Source organism: Artemia sp. Qi Xiang Cuo, chromosome 1 (genome assembly GCF_049724085.1).
Source record: "Artemia sp. Qi Xiang Cuo chromosome 1, ASM4972408v1, whole genome shotgun sequence".
NCBI classification, from domain to species: Eukaryota; Metazoa; Arthropoda; class Branchiopoda; order Anostraca; family Artemiidae; genus Artemia; species Artemia sp. Qi Xiang Cuo.
In genome coordinates, this window is record NC_142794.1 from 64,148,085 (window position 1) to 64,165,584 (window position 17,500).

The following is a 17,500-nucleotide window of genomic DNA, read 5'->3' on the forward strand; positions in this document are numbered from 1 at the left end:
TCCCCCCTCTTAAAAAATCGAGTAAATTTTCTCAGGCTCGTAGCCTTTGATGAGTAATACTAAACTTAGTAAAATTTATATATTTCGATTCAGCATTATAAACACATTCTTTTGAATACATTTATTGACATCAAAATTCCGTTTTTAAAAGTTTCGATTACTATTGAGCCGTATCGCTTGTTTTTTTGTTGTTTTTATTATTACGTATATGTTATTACGTATATGTGGGGGTTCTCCCCTTAGTCAATACCACGCTCTTTACAATAAAAGTTTAGAACAGCTTTAATTTCAAAACCTCTGAATCACAAAGGCCGTTTAATTAGAATAGATAGCTCTTTTTAAAGCACTAAAAAAACTTTAGCGTAAAGTGCGAGGTATTGACTTGGGGGAGAACCCCCTCACATACGTTATAATTTCTGTTCGTTTTATGTTCTAATATTCCTTCTTACATTTCAGTTGAAATATAATTATTCCGTATATGAAAGGGGCTGTCCACTCCTCAACGCCTCGCTAAAGTTTTTTATTGTTTTAAAAAATAAAGTTGTGAGACAGAGTCAAACTTTAGCGTAAAGAGCGAGGCGTTGAGGAGGGGACAGCCCCAAACCCTGAATCACAAAGGCCGTTTCATTAGAATGGATAGCTCTTTTGAAAGCACTAAAAAAAACTGTAGCGTAAAGAGCGAGGTATTGACTTGGGGGAGAACCCCCTCACATACGTTATAATTTCTGTTCGTTTTAAGTTCTAATATTCCTTCTTACATTTCAGTTGAAATGTAATTATTCCGTATATGAAAGGGGATGTCCCCTCCTCAACGCCTCGCTCTTTACGCTATTTATTGTTTCAAAAAATAAAGTTGTGAGACATAGTTAAACTTTAGCGTAAAGAGCGAGGCGTTGAGGAGGGGACAGCCCCTTTCATATACGGAATAATTTCTGTTCGTTTTAGGTTTTAATGTCGCTCCTTACTTTCAGTTTAAAAAACTTGTTTTTTTTAATTTCTGATCGTTTTTTAGTTAATGCAGCTTTTATTTGCATCAAAAATTTACTTTTCTTTTGCTAAATGGATGTCTTTACGAATTAACTTCCGTAACTAACTTTCATATTCGTGTATTTTTCTTCTGGCAAAAAATACAAAGTTGCAGATTTTTGCAGATATGAGCTTGAAAGCTATGTAATAAGGTTTTCTGATACGCTGAATATGATGGTGTGATTTTCATTAAGGTTCTATAACTTTTAGGGGGTCTATCCCCCTTTTATTAAAAATCAGCCAAATTTTCTCAGGCGCGTAACTTTTGATGGGTAGCACTAAACTTGATGAAAGTTATATATTTGAAATCAGCATTGAAATCTGATTCTTTTGATATATCTATTGGTATTAAAAACCCGTTTTATAGAGTTTCGGTTACCAATGAGCCGGGTCGCTCCTTACTTACTGTTCGTTACCACGAACTGTTTGACAATTGAAGGCGTGACAGATATATTCAAACAGTTCGTAGTAACAAACTGTAAAGGAGCGCCCCGGCTCAATGGTAGCCGAAAGTTCAAAAAACGGAATTTTGATACCAATAGATACATCAAAAGAATCAGATTTTAATTGTGATTTCAAATATATAAGTTTCATCAAGTTTAATCTTACCCATCAAAGGTTACAGGCCTGAGAAAATTTGGCTTATTTTCGAAAAAAGGGGAAAAGACCCCCTAAAAATTATAGAACCTTAATAAAAATCACACCATCATATTCAGCGTATCAGGGAACCCTACTGTAGAGGTTTCAAGCTCCTATCTACAAAAATGAGGAATTCTTCATTTTTTGCCAGAAGAAAGATCACGGATGCGTGTTTGTTTTTTTTTTTTTTGTTTTTTTTTTTTTTTTTCCCAGGGGTAATCGTATTTACCCAGTGGTCCTAGAATATCGTGAGAGGGCTCATTCGAACGTAAATTAAAGGTTCTAGTGTCCTTTTTAAGTGGCCAAAAAAATGGGAGGGCAACCTGGCCCCCTCCCACGCTCATTTTTTTCCGAAGTCACCCGATCGAAATTTTGAGATAGCCATTTTGTTCAGCATAGTCGAAAATCTAATTAATATGTCTTTGAGGATGACTTAATCCCCCACTGTTCCCGGGGGAAGGGCTACAAGTTATAAACTTTGCCCATTGTTTACATATAGTGTTGGTTAATGGCAAGTATACAGGCGTTTTCAGGAGGTTTTTTTTCTAGTGGGGGGTCGGGTTTAGAGTAGGGGATACGTGGGAGGATCTTTCCATGGAGGATATTTCCGTGCGGGAAGGGACATTTCTAGGACGGGGGCACCAGATGCCCCAGTATGAATTAAAAAACGATCATAAATTAAATATAAAAACGAGTTTTTTTCAAATGAAAGTAAGAAGCCATTAAAACTTAAACCGAACAGAAATAATTACGTATATGAGGGGGTTCGTCCTCTAGTGAATTCCTCACTCTTTACGCTACAGTTTTTTTTAGTACTTTCAAAAGAGCCATCTATTCTAATTAACCGGCCTTTGTGATTCCGGGGTTTGTAATTAACCGGTCTTTGTGATTCAGGGGCTTTTGATTCGGAAAAAATTCGAACTTTAGCGTAAAGAGCGAGGTATTGACTAGGGAGCGAACTCCCTAATGTACGTAATAAAAATATACGAATGTAGAAATTCGTTACGTAAGTTAATTCGCAAGTTTCGTCAGAAGAAAATTTCGAGAAAGCTAATTAGCCAAAAAAAAAAGGAAAATTAATGTGCAAATTTTGTTTTAGTTATTAATGCACGTTGAGCCAAAATCAAAGCTGCATGAATTCAAAAACGTTCAGAAATTAACTAAAAAAAAACAAGTTTTTTTTACTTAAAATAAGGAGCGACATTAAAACGAACAGAAATTATTCCGTATATGAAAGGGGCTTTCCCCTCCTCAACACCTCGCTCTTTACGCTAAAGTTTTTATTGTTTAAAAAAATAAAGTTGTGAGACAGAGTCAAACTTTAGCGTAAAGAGCGAGGTGTTAAGGCGGGGAAAGCCCCTTTCATATAAAACTTTTTTTTTTTTTTAGTTAATTCATCCAAAAGACGAACATAGGTTAAAAGCTATCAGAATATCAAGTAGTTAAACCGAACCTTGTTTGATCAATTATAGGCTATTAGTACAAAAAGTGATCTTTGAGGTGTTTTGATTGAAGGCTGCATTAGAAAAGGATATTGTATATATGGTACTTGTATGATATACGCCCTACCTAATGTTCTTCTAACATTTTTCTCTGATGCGGAATCCTAATGAAATATACCAAAGTAAGATGAAAACATAATACTTTATACAAAAATTTGGGCTATATATTTGCTCGTTAGGGGGGGGGGGTAAAGTACACCGCGGTTCTGTATGCCTAATGTGTTAGGTATAATTATTCTGCATATTATGAAGGAAGAACTGTTTTCTAACTTCACACTGTCCAAATACTTTACCCCCACCCCCTAATATGTAAATATTTAGCCCAAAATATATATTTTCTATCTATTCTGTCAATTCTATTTGTCTAGCCTCACACTAAGCTGAAAGAAACTAGTGCAGGGTGATATTACATATCGATATCGATATATCGCACTAAATATTGATATCGATTATCGAAAAAATATCGATATCAAAAGCAATATTATGTCTGCTTTTTCTTGTATCTACAGCTGAACGTCCAACAGAAAAGATCCAACATAGAAAATTGTTTCGCAAATGACCAAGAAGAAGAATAATGTATTCAACCCATTGACTAGCATATACTGATACACAGCATGGACAGCTGTATCCATAAGTTGGCATAGCCAGTTCTCAAACTACGTTTAGCGAGGGTGGACTCTAAAATTTTGCTGAGAACCTCCGAAAGGCTTGGCTAGATAAAATACCTTCTAAGCTTATAGGCCTTGTTCAGATCACACTCACAGTTTCAATTTTTCACAGTTTCAACAGTTTCACAGTTTCAGATCACAGATCACAGTTTGAAGAAATTGTATATTACCCCTGACGATCTTCTCCAAGTTGAGAGTAAAATATCAAGAGACATAAATTTGGCCTTACGGGAATCTGTATCAACAGATGCAAGTGCCGTGACAATCCCTGTGATTCAGCCACTACAGAATCAAACTAGTTTGTGGGGATCGCGTGAAGAAATTTCAGTAGTCAATACAAGGAACGCTTCGTCAGGAGCTACATCTGTCATGGCTCTCCAGATTGTCAGTAAGAAGTCCTTAGTTCCAAGAAAAACTGATCCACTCAAGTCGTGGAAGTCTTGTAAAATGAGTCTCAGAAGTACCTGTACGAAGTGGTCATGAAATTAATGTCCATGCCCGGCATCAATGTCCTTTCTGAGAGTGAATTCCAAGTCAAATCGATTAATTAAATAATTCTTTGCAACAAACTGTATTTAAGGAGCAACTCAGCCAAATAGCAACCGAAACTCTAAAAGACAGTTTATATAATTATCCAGTAAGTTTATCGCAGATCATTTCTGGTCTTCATTCTCGGTACGAACAAAAAGCTCCTCCCACTTCTTTCTGCATTAGCGGGTTATCCTGTTTCCGGTTGTTTCCAACAAAGTGCATTATTCGTAATAGCGGGTTTCCACTTGTTTACGATTAGATCACAGTCTGACTTGTCTAACCGTGAAAAGATCCGATTCCGCTTATGTTTCTATCTGCAAAAACGTTCTCTGGAGCACTCGCACCTTGCTCCGGGTTTTTATAATGGGTGAGATAGGGAAAGATCATACTGGATAATTATATAAACTGTGGATTCGGTATACCGGAGAACCTTACTGTAAGGATTTCAAGCTTTCATCTACAAAAATATGAAATTTTGTAATTTTTTCGAGAAGAAAGATTATGGATGCGTGTTTACTTGTTCTGTTCTGTAGGCTATAATTCACCTAATTTTTTTTTTTTTTTTGCCAGGGTGAGCGTATTTAACCAATGGTTTTATAAGATCAGGAGAGGGCTTTCTCAATCGAAAATTACACTTCTAGTTCCCCTTTTTGTGACCAAACGATTGGGGGGGGGGGGGGTGAAAATAGATTACCCTCCCCCCCCCTTCCACGTCCCCTATTTCCCAGAGTCATCTCATTAAAATTTTGAGATAGCCGTTTCAACCACCAGTGCTGAAACGCCAAGTAGTCGTCTCTCTGGGGATCAGATGACCCTGCAATTCTTTGGGAAAAGGATTGTAAGTTATGGGATTTGTCTAGTTTTACATATAGTATTTTTTATTGGGAAGTAAACTGACATTTTTTGGGAACAGTGAATTTACTGCGGGGGGAGATTTTCCAAGGGGAGAATTTTCTATGGGGGAGTTTTCTGCTGGGGTATTTTCAAAGGGGAAAATTTTCCGTGGGGAGAGAAGATTCCAGGGATGAACTTTCAAAGAGAAACTATACACGGGAGGATTTACCTCCCGTACCATTTCTTACCATTTACCATTCTTATATGATTTTCTTTTATTTGACTTATTTTCTCTTTGCCAACCCAATTTTACGTGTGGAGATATTCTGGGGAAATTCCCCAGAGTAAATTTTCAAAGGAATTGAAATTGTCTTGGGGATTGTTCCGTGGGGGAAATTTTCTGCAGGAGAGATTCTCCATGAAGGAATTTTACATGGGAAAATTTTCCATTGAGACATCAGGAGGAGAAAATTTCCAGGAAACATTTTCCCAGGAGGGAGGATTTCCATTATGATTTGAAAAACGATTAGAAATTAAAAGAAAAAAGTTTTTTTTTCCAACGAAAGTACGCTAAAAAGAATTTTTCCTGACGGCATTGTCCACAAAAGTTTTTTTGGGAAAATTTTCAGCAGTGATGAAATTATCTGGAGTAAGGGGATCTTAAGCAGAAGGAACTAAAGGCTGATTTTCTGGCATTATTTGAAAAACAATCTGGTATTAAATAAATAAATACATTTTTTCAAATAAAAGTAAAAAGCAATTAAAACTTAAAACGAACAGAATTTATACCGTTTTCGAGTGGGATACCCCTCCTCGATACCTCGCTCTTTACGCTAATTTTAACTTTTTGCGCCAATTATTTAAGAACAATTCCTGAAACACAAGTGCCGCTTAATTAGAATAAATAGATTTTTCAAATACAAAAAAACTTCGGCGTGAAGAGTGAGGTATTGAGGAAAGGTTATTCCTCTCATAGAGGGAACAATTTCTGTTTTTTTAAGTTTTAACGCTGCTCCTTACTTTCAATATAAAAAAAACTTATTTTTGTTCAATCACTGAAAGGCAGAGCCAATTCTCATGGAGAAATATTGGCATATTTCTGAATTCGAATAGCCAAAAGTAGCCAGTAGCTTATTTTTCTTTATGCTGATCAAGTAATTCCAAATTAAGGTTTTTGTGACATTAATTCATGTAATGGAAGTTTTTCTTGCATTTTATCCCAAATTTGGGGAAAATTGTGCAAAATAGTCTTTAATTACAATTCTTGTCATTGAATTTTGGCAAAACCTAAAGTAAAACTGAGTAAAAAACTGGTCAGAAATATCGAAATCGGTATATCGATTATCGAATATCGAAATTAGAAAATATTGATATATCGTTTAATCAAATTATCGCCCAACACTAAAAGAAACTAACAAAAAAAAACAAAAAAAAACGGTCTTAAAATGTGTCAATGAATGAATAACTTGAACAGTAGGGCGTTTATCATACACGAATCGTATATACTTCTATTTATCTTCTATTATTCCCATTCGCCTAAATCTTAAAGATATTTATGCAGCCAGGAGAAGGGGTTCTGAGAACTCACTCCTCACTAAACCTAAGTACTGTAGAGGTATGTCCAATTAGATTCTTCCTGAATAATGGTGAATTAAAAAGAAAACGGCTTTGCCTATGTTTGTAATGACCGTTCTGTTTATACAAGGGTCATTCAGAATAGAGGAACAGAAAAGGGGAATAGAATTAGATTTTATATAAGAAAAAAAAAGAAAATATTCAAAAGTGCCCTTGAATCATATTTGACAACACCACAATTAATCTTTCAATAGATGATATAGAGGCAGTTCTTTAAGGCGAAAGGAGTCCAAGTCACTTGGCTATCTCTTCAATGCTAAAGAAATTTTGTTTGTTTAAAGAAACGGATATATTAGAGAACTTAAAGTGCGGTTCACCTGAATCGGGAGACTAATGGCTATCATTTGATTAGATTCACTTTTTTTTCTTATGCTCTCTCCATTTTTAAATAATTTTTTATACAAAAATTCTCTTTGCTTTGTTCGAGAAAACAATATTAACAACTTTAATAAAATTCATACAAGCTTGTAAATGTTTTTAAGCCGAACAATTTGTTTAGACAGTTTATGAGGAGATACGTGAAAACACTGCCTTAATAAATATACGTCATTGCCTTTAACCTCCTGGGACCTGGTGTCCACGTCTGTGGACACCCCCATAAAATTTTTTTTGTGCAAAGGCCTCGCCATCTAGCAAAGATTTCGTTATTTCAACGTGCTTTTTGGACCTGTAAAGCCATATACGATTTTTTTCAGAAAGTTTCTGCGAATTTTAGTGGTTTTTTTGCAAACTATAAACGTACAAAATAAGTAGATTAAAAAAATAAAAGTTAATAAAAAATAAAAAAAAAAGAAAGTGGTGAAAACGAGTTCTGAGAAAAATCAGGTGTACTCTCTTGATTCTAGAAAGTGCGTAGAAAGTTTTAAAAGCAGTTAGTCTGATAAGTGCCATCTGTTGGAACTTGGAAAACCTCCATGTCCACGTCTGTGGACAGGCGGTTCCAATCGAGTAAAAAGCTAGGGTTGATTTTTCGTAGTTCAAATCTTGATTCTAATGGGGATAGCAGAAGCCAATGATTGTTTTATTTACTAAATTGGTAACAAACTAGCTGCCACTCATCCATAAGAAATTGCCACCCCTGTACAGGTCCCCTACGCACCCCCATTCGGTCTGCGATAACCTGTTCGTACCTAATTTATAAAAAAATTTAAGTCACGGGTTTGCAAATAAAATAAAACAAAAAAAAAGACCGGAAGTCTGCTAAAAATTAAACTATAATATGTATATATTATTTTTTCATTGTTGAATATTTGGTTATTTTATTTGTTACCCTTTTTATCTTTTTATATTATGACCTTAAAAATATTTTATAGTTATGACCTATATTTATGACTTTTGTATTTTGTATTTTCTGACTGTTACCTGTCGTGTTTTCGTTACAGTGGTAACTATGTTTTGTTATTGTATTATTTTGTTATTGTATTTTTTTTTTTACTAAGAAATATAAATTTTGTACAATAGGGTTTTTGATAGTTCTTTTGCCAATTACTATCTATCCATCTACCTATCTATATATTAGTTTCAAGCTTACTGAGCCTGTTCCTTTTTTTTCGTTTCCCCTGATGACACCCTTGGAATGCTCGATGAAAGTGACCTGGACCTCTCTGATTTAGATGATGATGAGGAATGGATAAAAAATCTCTCCTTGTCTCTTCAGAATGTGATGATGAATCAGCTGTAGCAGCCATTCCATCATCAGACAGTTATGCTGTTCTTCCAGACGTTGAAAGTGAAGAATCGGATGATGACGTACCCTTAGCAATTCGTGCCAAACGCTTGAAGGCTGACAAAGTAGCAGCAACCTTGTCATGGAGGAAGTCTCGGCAGTTCGATAATCATCATGGCCCGGACATGGGCCTCGCTCATTTCCAGGACCACGACAATTGGAGTACAGAACAATTCTTTTTGCAATATTACCCGGAGAGCTTCTTCGAACGTATAGCTGTTTGCATGAACTACAACTATCAGTTGGCCCACCACAAAAGCTTGAATGTAACTCCAGACGAGCTGAAAAGTTTTGTTGGCATTGTCATCCTGATGGGTAAACTCAAGTTTCCTCGGATCAGCATGTACTGGTCTGGGAAGTTTAGGGTGGAAGCCATATCACAAAAGATGACTCGAGACAGATTCTTCACAATCCGGTCAAACCTGAAGTTCGTTGTTGATTCAGAAATCTCAGACGAAAAAAAACCCAAAAATAGATTTTGAAAGGTGCAGCCGATCCTTGACAACTTCAGGAATATCTGTCTCCAGTTGTCACGTGACAGGAACTGTTTAATTGATGAACAGATGATACCCTTCCAGGGTATGTCGACTCTCAAGCAATATATCCCTAACAAGCCCAATCCAGTAGGATTAAAGAATTTTGTCCTTGCCAGCTCCTCAGGGCTGATACTTGACTTCCAAATCTACCAGGGAGCCACCACCCTGGGAGAACAGCTGGTAGCTCATGGCTTGTCAGCTGGGATCGTACTGCGCTTGTCTGAGACCCTACCAGAAGGTACATACCTCTATTTTGACCGATTCTTCTCGTCTGTTAAGCTCTTCTATATGCTGGCTGAAAGAAAAATAAATGCGACCGGAACTATCATGAAGAACCGTTTTAGTGCCAACGGCCCAATGCTTTTTACCGAAACAGAAATGAACAGAAAGGGCAGAGGAACCTCTGTTACGTCTATGCGCTCAGATAGAAAAGTAGCCGTGACCCAGTGGTATGATAACAAAGTGGTTCTCCTGTCTTGAAACTGTAAAGGCATAGAAGAGGAGACAGAGGTCAAACAATATGACAAGCGTCAGGGGTCTTACGTGCTGGTCAAATGTCCACAAATAGTCTCCGACTACAAAACCTACATGGGTGGGGTCGACCTTGTGGACCTCATGCTCAGCTATTACCGATTTGAGACGCGTACTAAAAAATGGACTGTGCGTCTGTTTCATCATTTTGTGGATGCTGCACTAGCCAATGCATTTCATGAGCTGAAAGGCCATGGCCCAGAAGTTTCTGGTGACTTCAAACAGCTCATTGATCTTCGTTTCAACGTGGCCGAGTTTTTGCTCAATTCCGGAAGCTCGGAGTCACGAGGTCAAGAAAATAGCAACGAAGAGCCGTTGGGGGAAACTCAACACCGTGTTTTGAGTGTGAAAAAGAGGCCAATCCCTCCACCATATGCCAGAGCTGCACTTCATCTACCAGAATTTTGTGACTTGGCGAATGCAGCCCGATGCAGAAGGCCTGGATGCTGCAAAAGGTCAAGATGGATGTGCTCGCAGTGTAAAATCATTCTCTGCTCGAAACGAGACAACAACTGCCTCAAGAAATTTCATGAAGAGTAATGTTTTGTTTTCAACGTTTTGACATATCTCTTTTAATAGACGAAACAGATTTTTACTATACTCTTAGCTTGATAGGGTCCCAATGTCCACACCTGTGAACATCCTCCAGAGGGTGGGGGGGGGGGTCAACTTTTTTTTTTAGTTGATCAATGGTCAAAATGATTTTTTTTAAGTCAACTACAAAGAAATGAACATAATCAGGAAAGTATTTCTATGGTCAGGTCTCAGGAGGTTAAAACCCGTTCATTTCTGAATCCACCTATTATCCAAGTTGAATTTAATGCGTTTTGTGCTTGGACACCGGTCGCCCCTTAACCATCTCCCCAGGATTGCCAACTGGACATATTCCTATGTGCCGGGACACAATGACATAATAAGGCAAAAAAGGGACATATTTTAGAAATTTGGGACATAAAAGGGACATATTTTGCAAATTTATGACATAAAATAGAATCTTTCCCTATTGGATGCATATTTTTGTAATAAAAATGTAATTTTTCACCCAATTAGTGCTAAAAATACTTATCTAGCACTAAATTTACTTAACTACTTACTTTCTACTATTTTTTAGGTTTTATAATATATTTTTGGGAGCTGCTTGCTCTTTCCCGCAGACAACTATCTGCAAACGCTCTTGATATTCTTTACAAGTTTGTGTTCTATCATCTATAAACGATTTTATTTCTCCTTGCTTTAACGCTACAGTCAAGATAATAGGCAAGCAGACACCTTTTTCGTTAACAATCGCTACCAGCTTCCAATAGTCATGCAAAAACATCTATCTATTTATCAAGTATTACTAACTGAAAATTATAAGTTAACAAAAGAAAACAAATTGGATTCTTGAGGATCTGGAATTAATTTTGATACCAATAGGTGTACCAAAAGAATAAGCTGATTGGGCTTATTCCAAACATATAATATTCATTAAGTTTAGTGTTACCCATCAAAGGCTATGGACCTGAAAAAAATTGCCAAAATTGCCTGAAAAATCAAGCCATCAGATTCAGCGTATCAGGGAACTCCACTGTAGAGGTTCCAAGCTCCTATCTATAAAAATATGAAATTTTGTAGTGTTTGCCAGAAGAAGCATCACCGATTCATGTTTATTTGTCGTTGTTACTTTTTCCAGGCGTGATCGAATCGAACCAATGTCACTAGAATATCGCAAGAGGACTCGTTCAAGCAAAAAATTATAAGATCTAGTGTCCTTTTTAAGTGACCAAAAAATTGGAGGACAACTAGCCCCCGTCCCACGCCCTTTTTTCCCGAGTGTAGCCTGATCAAAATGTTTAGATAGACCTTTGTACATTAGAGTTAAAAGGTACAATAAATATGCGTTTGGCGATGACATAACCCCACAGAACCTCCAGAGGAAGGGCCGCAAGTTATGAAATTTGCCCATTGTTTAAATATAGTATTTGTCATAGGGAAGTATATAGAAATTTTCTAAGGGGGGAAGGAGATCTGGGGACTGACTTTCTACGGGGACAATTTCCTATTCGGATGGAAGTTTCTGGGGTTGACCTTTTCAGGGGAAATTTCACATGGGAAATATTTGCCAGAATTCGTATACAAATTTGTGTCATTTGTCTTACTTTCTTGTTGTTTATCCCATTGTACATGTGGAGACACTTTGAGGGAATTGTCAGGGGGGGGGGAGTTTTCAGCGGAGTTGTAATTCTCTGGGGATCTTTATGGGCAGGATTTTTCATGGGGGAATTATCACCAGGAGAAATTCTCCTCGGGAAATTTCTGGGGGAGAAACTTTCCAAGGGAAGGGGAGAGGTATTTTCCACACAGGGATATGATCTTAAAAAGGATCAGAAACTAAATGAAAACAAGTCTTTCTTCAAATAAAAGTGTACTAAGGAGTATTTTTCAGCCAGAATAGTAAGCAAAAAATTTTCGAGGAAGAATTTTGCAGCAGGGATGGAGTTGTCTGGGGGTAATTTCCCGGCGGAAGAATTTTACATGAGAGGAACTTTATATAGTGGAATTTTTTCATGGGGAAATTTTCCACAGAGGGGTGGATTTCCTGGGATTATCTGAAAAATGATCAGAAATAAATAAAAAATCTTTTCTACCGAAAGTAAAGTGTGACATTAAAACTTAAAATGAACAGAAGTTATTCCGTATATGAAGTGGGCTACTCCCACCTCAATACCCCCCTCTCTACGCTAATTTTCGACCTTTCGTGTAATTTTTTAAGTGCGATTCTTGAAACACAAGTGCCTTGTAATTGAATCAAAACCTTTTTTAAAAGTTCTTTAAAAGATTTTAGCGTGAAGAGAGGGTTATTGAGAAAGGGGCAGCTCTTCTAAAATAAGAAATAATTTCTTTTTGTTTTAAGTTTTAATGTTGCTCCTTACAATAAGTAGAAAAACTTATTTTTTCATTTAATGAATGAAAGAGTGATAAGGTTACAATTTATTTTTTACTTTTGACCAAGGCACATTGTGTAGAAAGGGTTGTCGTTGAAACTTCGAAAGCGGCTTGATTTTAAATTGAAAGCTCTAATGCCTTTTCTAAGAATCATAAGTTATTGGAGGGCAGAACCGCCCCCCTCCCCCGCCCATCATTTCCCCAAACATGTCCAATCAAAATTTTGAGATTGCAATTTTGTTTAGCATATTTGAAAGGTTCAATACATATGTTTTTGTGGATGTCGCCCCCCCCTTCAAAAAAAACTTTCAAGGCAAAGGCTACGAGTTATACTAGTTCCCCATTATTAACATATAAGATCTATATGGAAGGGTGGGTTTAATAAACTTTGGAGTGGGCTCACTGGATTGAAAATTCGAAGTTCTAGTGCCATTTTTAAGAGTCAGAAGTGGCCAGAGGCAAACCAGTCACCCCCTCCACCTACATCTTCTTTTTCCTAGATGCATGAAACAGAAATTTTGAGATGGTCATTTTGTTAAAAATGGTCCAAAGAACATATGATAATGCCATCAGCGATGACACAGCCCCTAAGACTCTGGGAAAAGGGTTGTAAGTTATGTCCCTGGGGTATACAAGGTTTTATGGAACGGGTGGTCGTATAACTTCAGATGGGGCTCATTTGATAGAAGTCCCCCCTTCCGCGCCTATCATTTCCGAAAGCCGGCGTCCAATCAAAATTTGTAGACATCTGTTTTGTTCAGCATTGTTGAAAGGTCCAGTAACTATGCCTTTCAAGATATCACCCCCCTGATTGAAGGGCAACCCAGCTTACCTAGCGCTCTGCAACGTCGCTTGACTCCTGCATGGGTACCGCCAGGGGGACAGGGGGGGCCATAGCGCCCCTGGAAAATTGGGACTATAAAGTAATTATAAGGAAACCCAAGGAAATAGAAAATAATAGGAAAAACATGGAAAAATGTGTGTTGCGCCATTTCTGGCTGCCTGCCAATAAATTTCGATCCTTAATAAGGAAAATATTAGTTCTCATTTGTGACTGCGTGACCCCTTTATAGTTTTCCAGAAACATTTTTTCTATATGATTTGATTGGAGCAACAAAAAAAATCAAATTCTTCATACCCTTCATAGTAATGAATGGTAAGTAAATAACGATCCTTGTCAATAACGAAAGCCTAAGAGCCTAACTTTTGATAACATAAAAAAAAAAAAAAATCAGCTTTTTATTCTGATCCTAAATATGTATTTGTTTATTAGTAATTAGTGCAGTTATTAGTACGCAAGAAAGTTTGTATAATTATAGAAAACAAATTGATAAGGGAATTTTCGGAAAAAAATATGCCGTCAACTTTTGCTTGCATTTCAAGAGTACACATGTGCTGATATATGAAACAACCATAATCAGAAATATATTGAATATCAGAAATAATCAGAAATGTGAACGGACTACTGGGAATTTCTGTATTTTCCCCCTGAACGGAAAGTTTTTTGTTTTATTATCATTTTTTTTCTAGGAGTGATTGTATGTATCTAGCTGTCATTTTGAAAAAAATTAAATTTTTGACAGTTATGAAGCATAGAGGTTTCAAATATATTAGGTTTTGGTATTCAAAATTAAATTAAAAATATTGAATAAAACAAATTTTATTTGATTTTTTTCATCTTAGTTTTAATGTTTTACTTGGAACAAACTATTTTGATAATGCGTTACTTTTTATAAATGCTGAGCAGTCTAAAGGGATTAAATATTTAGGTGTTTGATAACCAAGTTCAATACTTTCGATATTGCTAAAAAATATCCGTCCAACACTTTGGCATTGTTCAACAAAACTAAGGAGCTTGTCCATTAAAATGTAGTTTGAGAGTTTGTCCAATGAAATGTACATTTTTATGCATTTTGTAGGAAGATGCATAAAAAACAGCTTTTTTATGCATCTCATTTCGTAGGAAGATAAGTCTTAAGCTCCCACAAGTAGTTTTTTACTGTTTACATATTTTTATGACTTTTGTGCTTTCGAAATAGTTCGTTCTGTATGGATGTGCCAAATGAATCTTTTTCATTTTAATTATATTCGACGTTAACTGACCACTTTGAAAGAGGTTTTCAAGTCGTAAAAAACTAGTTTCTGAAATTTCAAGATGGACATATTATGGACATATTATTGGCAGAATATGGACATAATTTGGCTCAAAAGGACACATTTTTGGATGCTCAAGGGACATATTCATTGACCAAAACGTTGGCAACTCTGCATGTCCCTCTAGGATCAAATTGAGAGAAGGAAAAAATCCTGTGGTAGATTATCAGTGTGGAGTCGGAAATAACCTAGTCTAGAGCATCTAAGATTTGATACCAGAGCATCGAAATCTCTAAGGATAAACTTGCTCATCTCCAACAGCGTTCAAGAACCAGATAAATTGCTGATCCGCTAATTAGGATTGTTTATTCTCGTGGCTGATGTACCAACTAGATAGATCCAAATCAATTGCTTGATGACACTTTATCCGAGAATTTATGCGGGAATTTCCTTCTAGTGAGAACCACCTTTGAAACAAGGAGAAGGAAAGCTGAAATATCAAGATAATTGTAAAAATTTAACTTTCCTTTAGGGGCTGGATCAAAAGACCTACCCACGTACACGTCAAAGTCGATCTGTGCTCAAGTTCTATTTGCTTTTCCTTCTTATTTTTATTACTTAGTTTACTATCAGGCGGCTGCCACCTCTTCGGTCCCCGGCTCTTTATGCTAAAGTTAAACTTTTTTTCCAATTCCTTAAGAACGACACTCAAACACAGCGGCCTTTGATTCAGTATACTAAGTATTTTTAAATTAATATAAGTATATAGTGTAAAGAGGGGGGGAGAGCAGCCCTTTGATATACGGCAGAGTTTTTATTCGTTTCAAGTTTTCAATGTCACTGATTTATTTTTCATAGTATATTCACTGTTACCTGAATTGCGAAGAGGGCTATCCACAAAACCATAAACCAAAATCTCCTATCTAAAAGTAAACCAATATGCTATCCAAAAAACTCCATAAACCAAAATCAAACTTTTGCACAGCAATGCTTTGAGAAAAACAGCTCATTTAGCGTACTTGTTTTTCGAGATTAAATACACTTATCCAAAATAGACTATAATGTCCTCAATATGAGGGGAGCTTTCACCCCTTCGGGGCTCATTCTGCACGCTTCATCCTACATTTATTAATATAGATTTATAAAACCTTATTGGTTGCGTTTTTATAAACTAAAGACTGACAGAATTGATACAACATACTAGGCTATATAAGATTACTGTTATTGATGTTTAAAGTAAAGATCACCATCTAGAAGAATTCAGGGATAATCTAAAGCTGAAATTTGCGAAGGGTAAATACCTTCCGAGAAGCTATGACATTGATAGACTCCAGGATGATAATTTTAGAGGATCTTATCAGGAACAGTTGAATACTAATTTGTCTTAAATTTTGGCAATATAGAAGATGGATGAAATAATTTCAAGAAAATAGTTTGTGAAGTTGCTGATAGTTTCTTAGGGAAGAATGTTAGGATCGCAACTAAGGAAGGCGTGCTTTGTGGTTAATAGAGAGGAGGACGACTTGTACAAGATTTATTTGAGTGACAGATCAAATGAAACTAAAAGGAATGTAAAGAAAGTGGAGAAAGCATTAAGATATGAATTAAAAAGTTGTGAAGTGGAGACCACGGATGAAATTGTTAAGATGTGTAAAATGCAGCCAGGCGGCATAATAGGAAAATACTGTACTGGTCTTGTTAATAAGATTTAAAGGGAATAGTCAATCTGGATTTATTATCCCACTTAAAGATAGGAAAGGGTGCAAAGTTAGCATTAAGGAAAGTGTTAAAGAGAGATGAGCAAAGCATTTGAGAATGTGCTAAACCGTGATATAGTTGCGGGAAAGATAGAGAAAAGAATTAAAAAGTTTGTGATACTTTGGATATGAATGAAGATTTATTTTGTTAGGAAGAATTAATGACACTATCAAAGGACTAAAAAATAATAAGGATCCAGGTGCTGATAGTGGGGTAAGAGTCTTTAGAGTATTCTAAATACGATGCCTATGAAGTTAGAGATAAATTACTGAAGATTAAGAATATAATTTTTGAACAGGGGAAGTACCTAGAGATTTTAGGAAAACTCTAGTTAAACCAATCTATAAGAAAGATGATAAGAGTGAGTGTGGTAATTATATAGGCGTTAGCTTGGTTTCCGTACTGAGCCAAAAACTTATTATTATGATACTTTCAAGACTTAGAGATGCTGTAGATACAGTTTTAAGAGAAAAACAGTGTGGTTTTAGAAAGGGGAGAGGAGGCGCCAACCATATTTTCACTCTGAGCTTAATAATTGAGAAGTGCCTTAGGGATCAAACAACTTTATTCCTCGTTTCGTAGATTATGAGCAAGTACTTGATTCAGCCAATAGAAGAGCTTTAGCGAAGGTCCTATTCTTCCATAGTATACCAGGTAAATACATTAAAGTAATTAATGCTATGTACAAAAATAACATTGCTGTGGTTAAGGTAGGAAATGAGTTTAGTAGCTGGTTTTGTATTAAATCCAGAGTTAAAAGCAGGGTTGTGTTCTATCCCATTTATACAGGGATAAGGAGCACAGCAAACGCAATGGGGGAACACGGAATCAATTGGGGATGTAAAACTGTCCTAGACTTAGATAAAGCTAATGATTTAAGCATCTTAAATGAAAGTGTTAGTATAATGAATGAATTTTTAGAGTTTTGCTAGTTCAGGGGGCAAGAATAGGCATGAGAGTTAACGTCAAGAAAACTAAGTTGCTAAGATTAGGAAAAAATGAAGATAAAGAGCTAATGATGCGTGATGAAAATATCGATCAAGTGGACAGCTTCACATAGCTATGTAGTATTATTGTAAACACTGTAGGTGCTGT

The 17,500-nt window shown here is 36.3% G+C and overlaps 1 protein-coding gene across 1 annotated transcript in view; it reads left to right on the forward strand.

The window, feature by feature from the left end:
* LOC148956590 (uncharacterized) overlaps nt 1-17,465 on the forward strand; it is a 198,170-nt gene extending 180,705 nt beyond the window's left edge. Inside the window, exons 7-9 of the mRNA XM_089091333.1 lie at nt 3,919-4,223; nt 8,493-8,802; nt 17,327-17,465. Of these exons, the coding sequence (XP_088947459.1) occupies nt 3,919-4,223; nt 8,493-8,802; nt 17,327-17,465 (754 nt within the window). The remainder of the gene's footprint in view (nt 1-3,918; nt 4,224-8,492; nt 8,803-17,326) is intronic.
* The last annotated feature ends 35 nt before the right edge of the window (nt 17,466-17,500 follow it).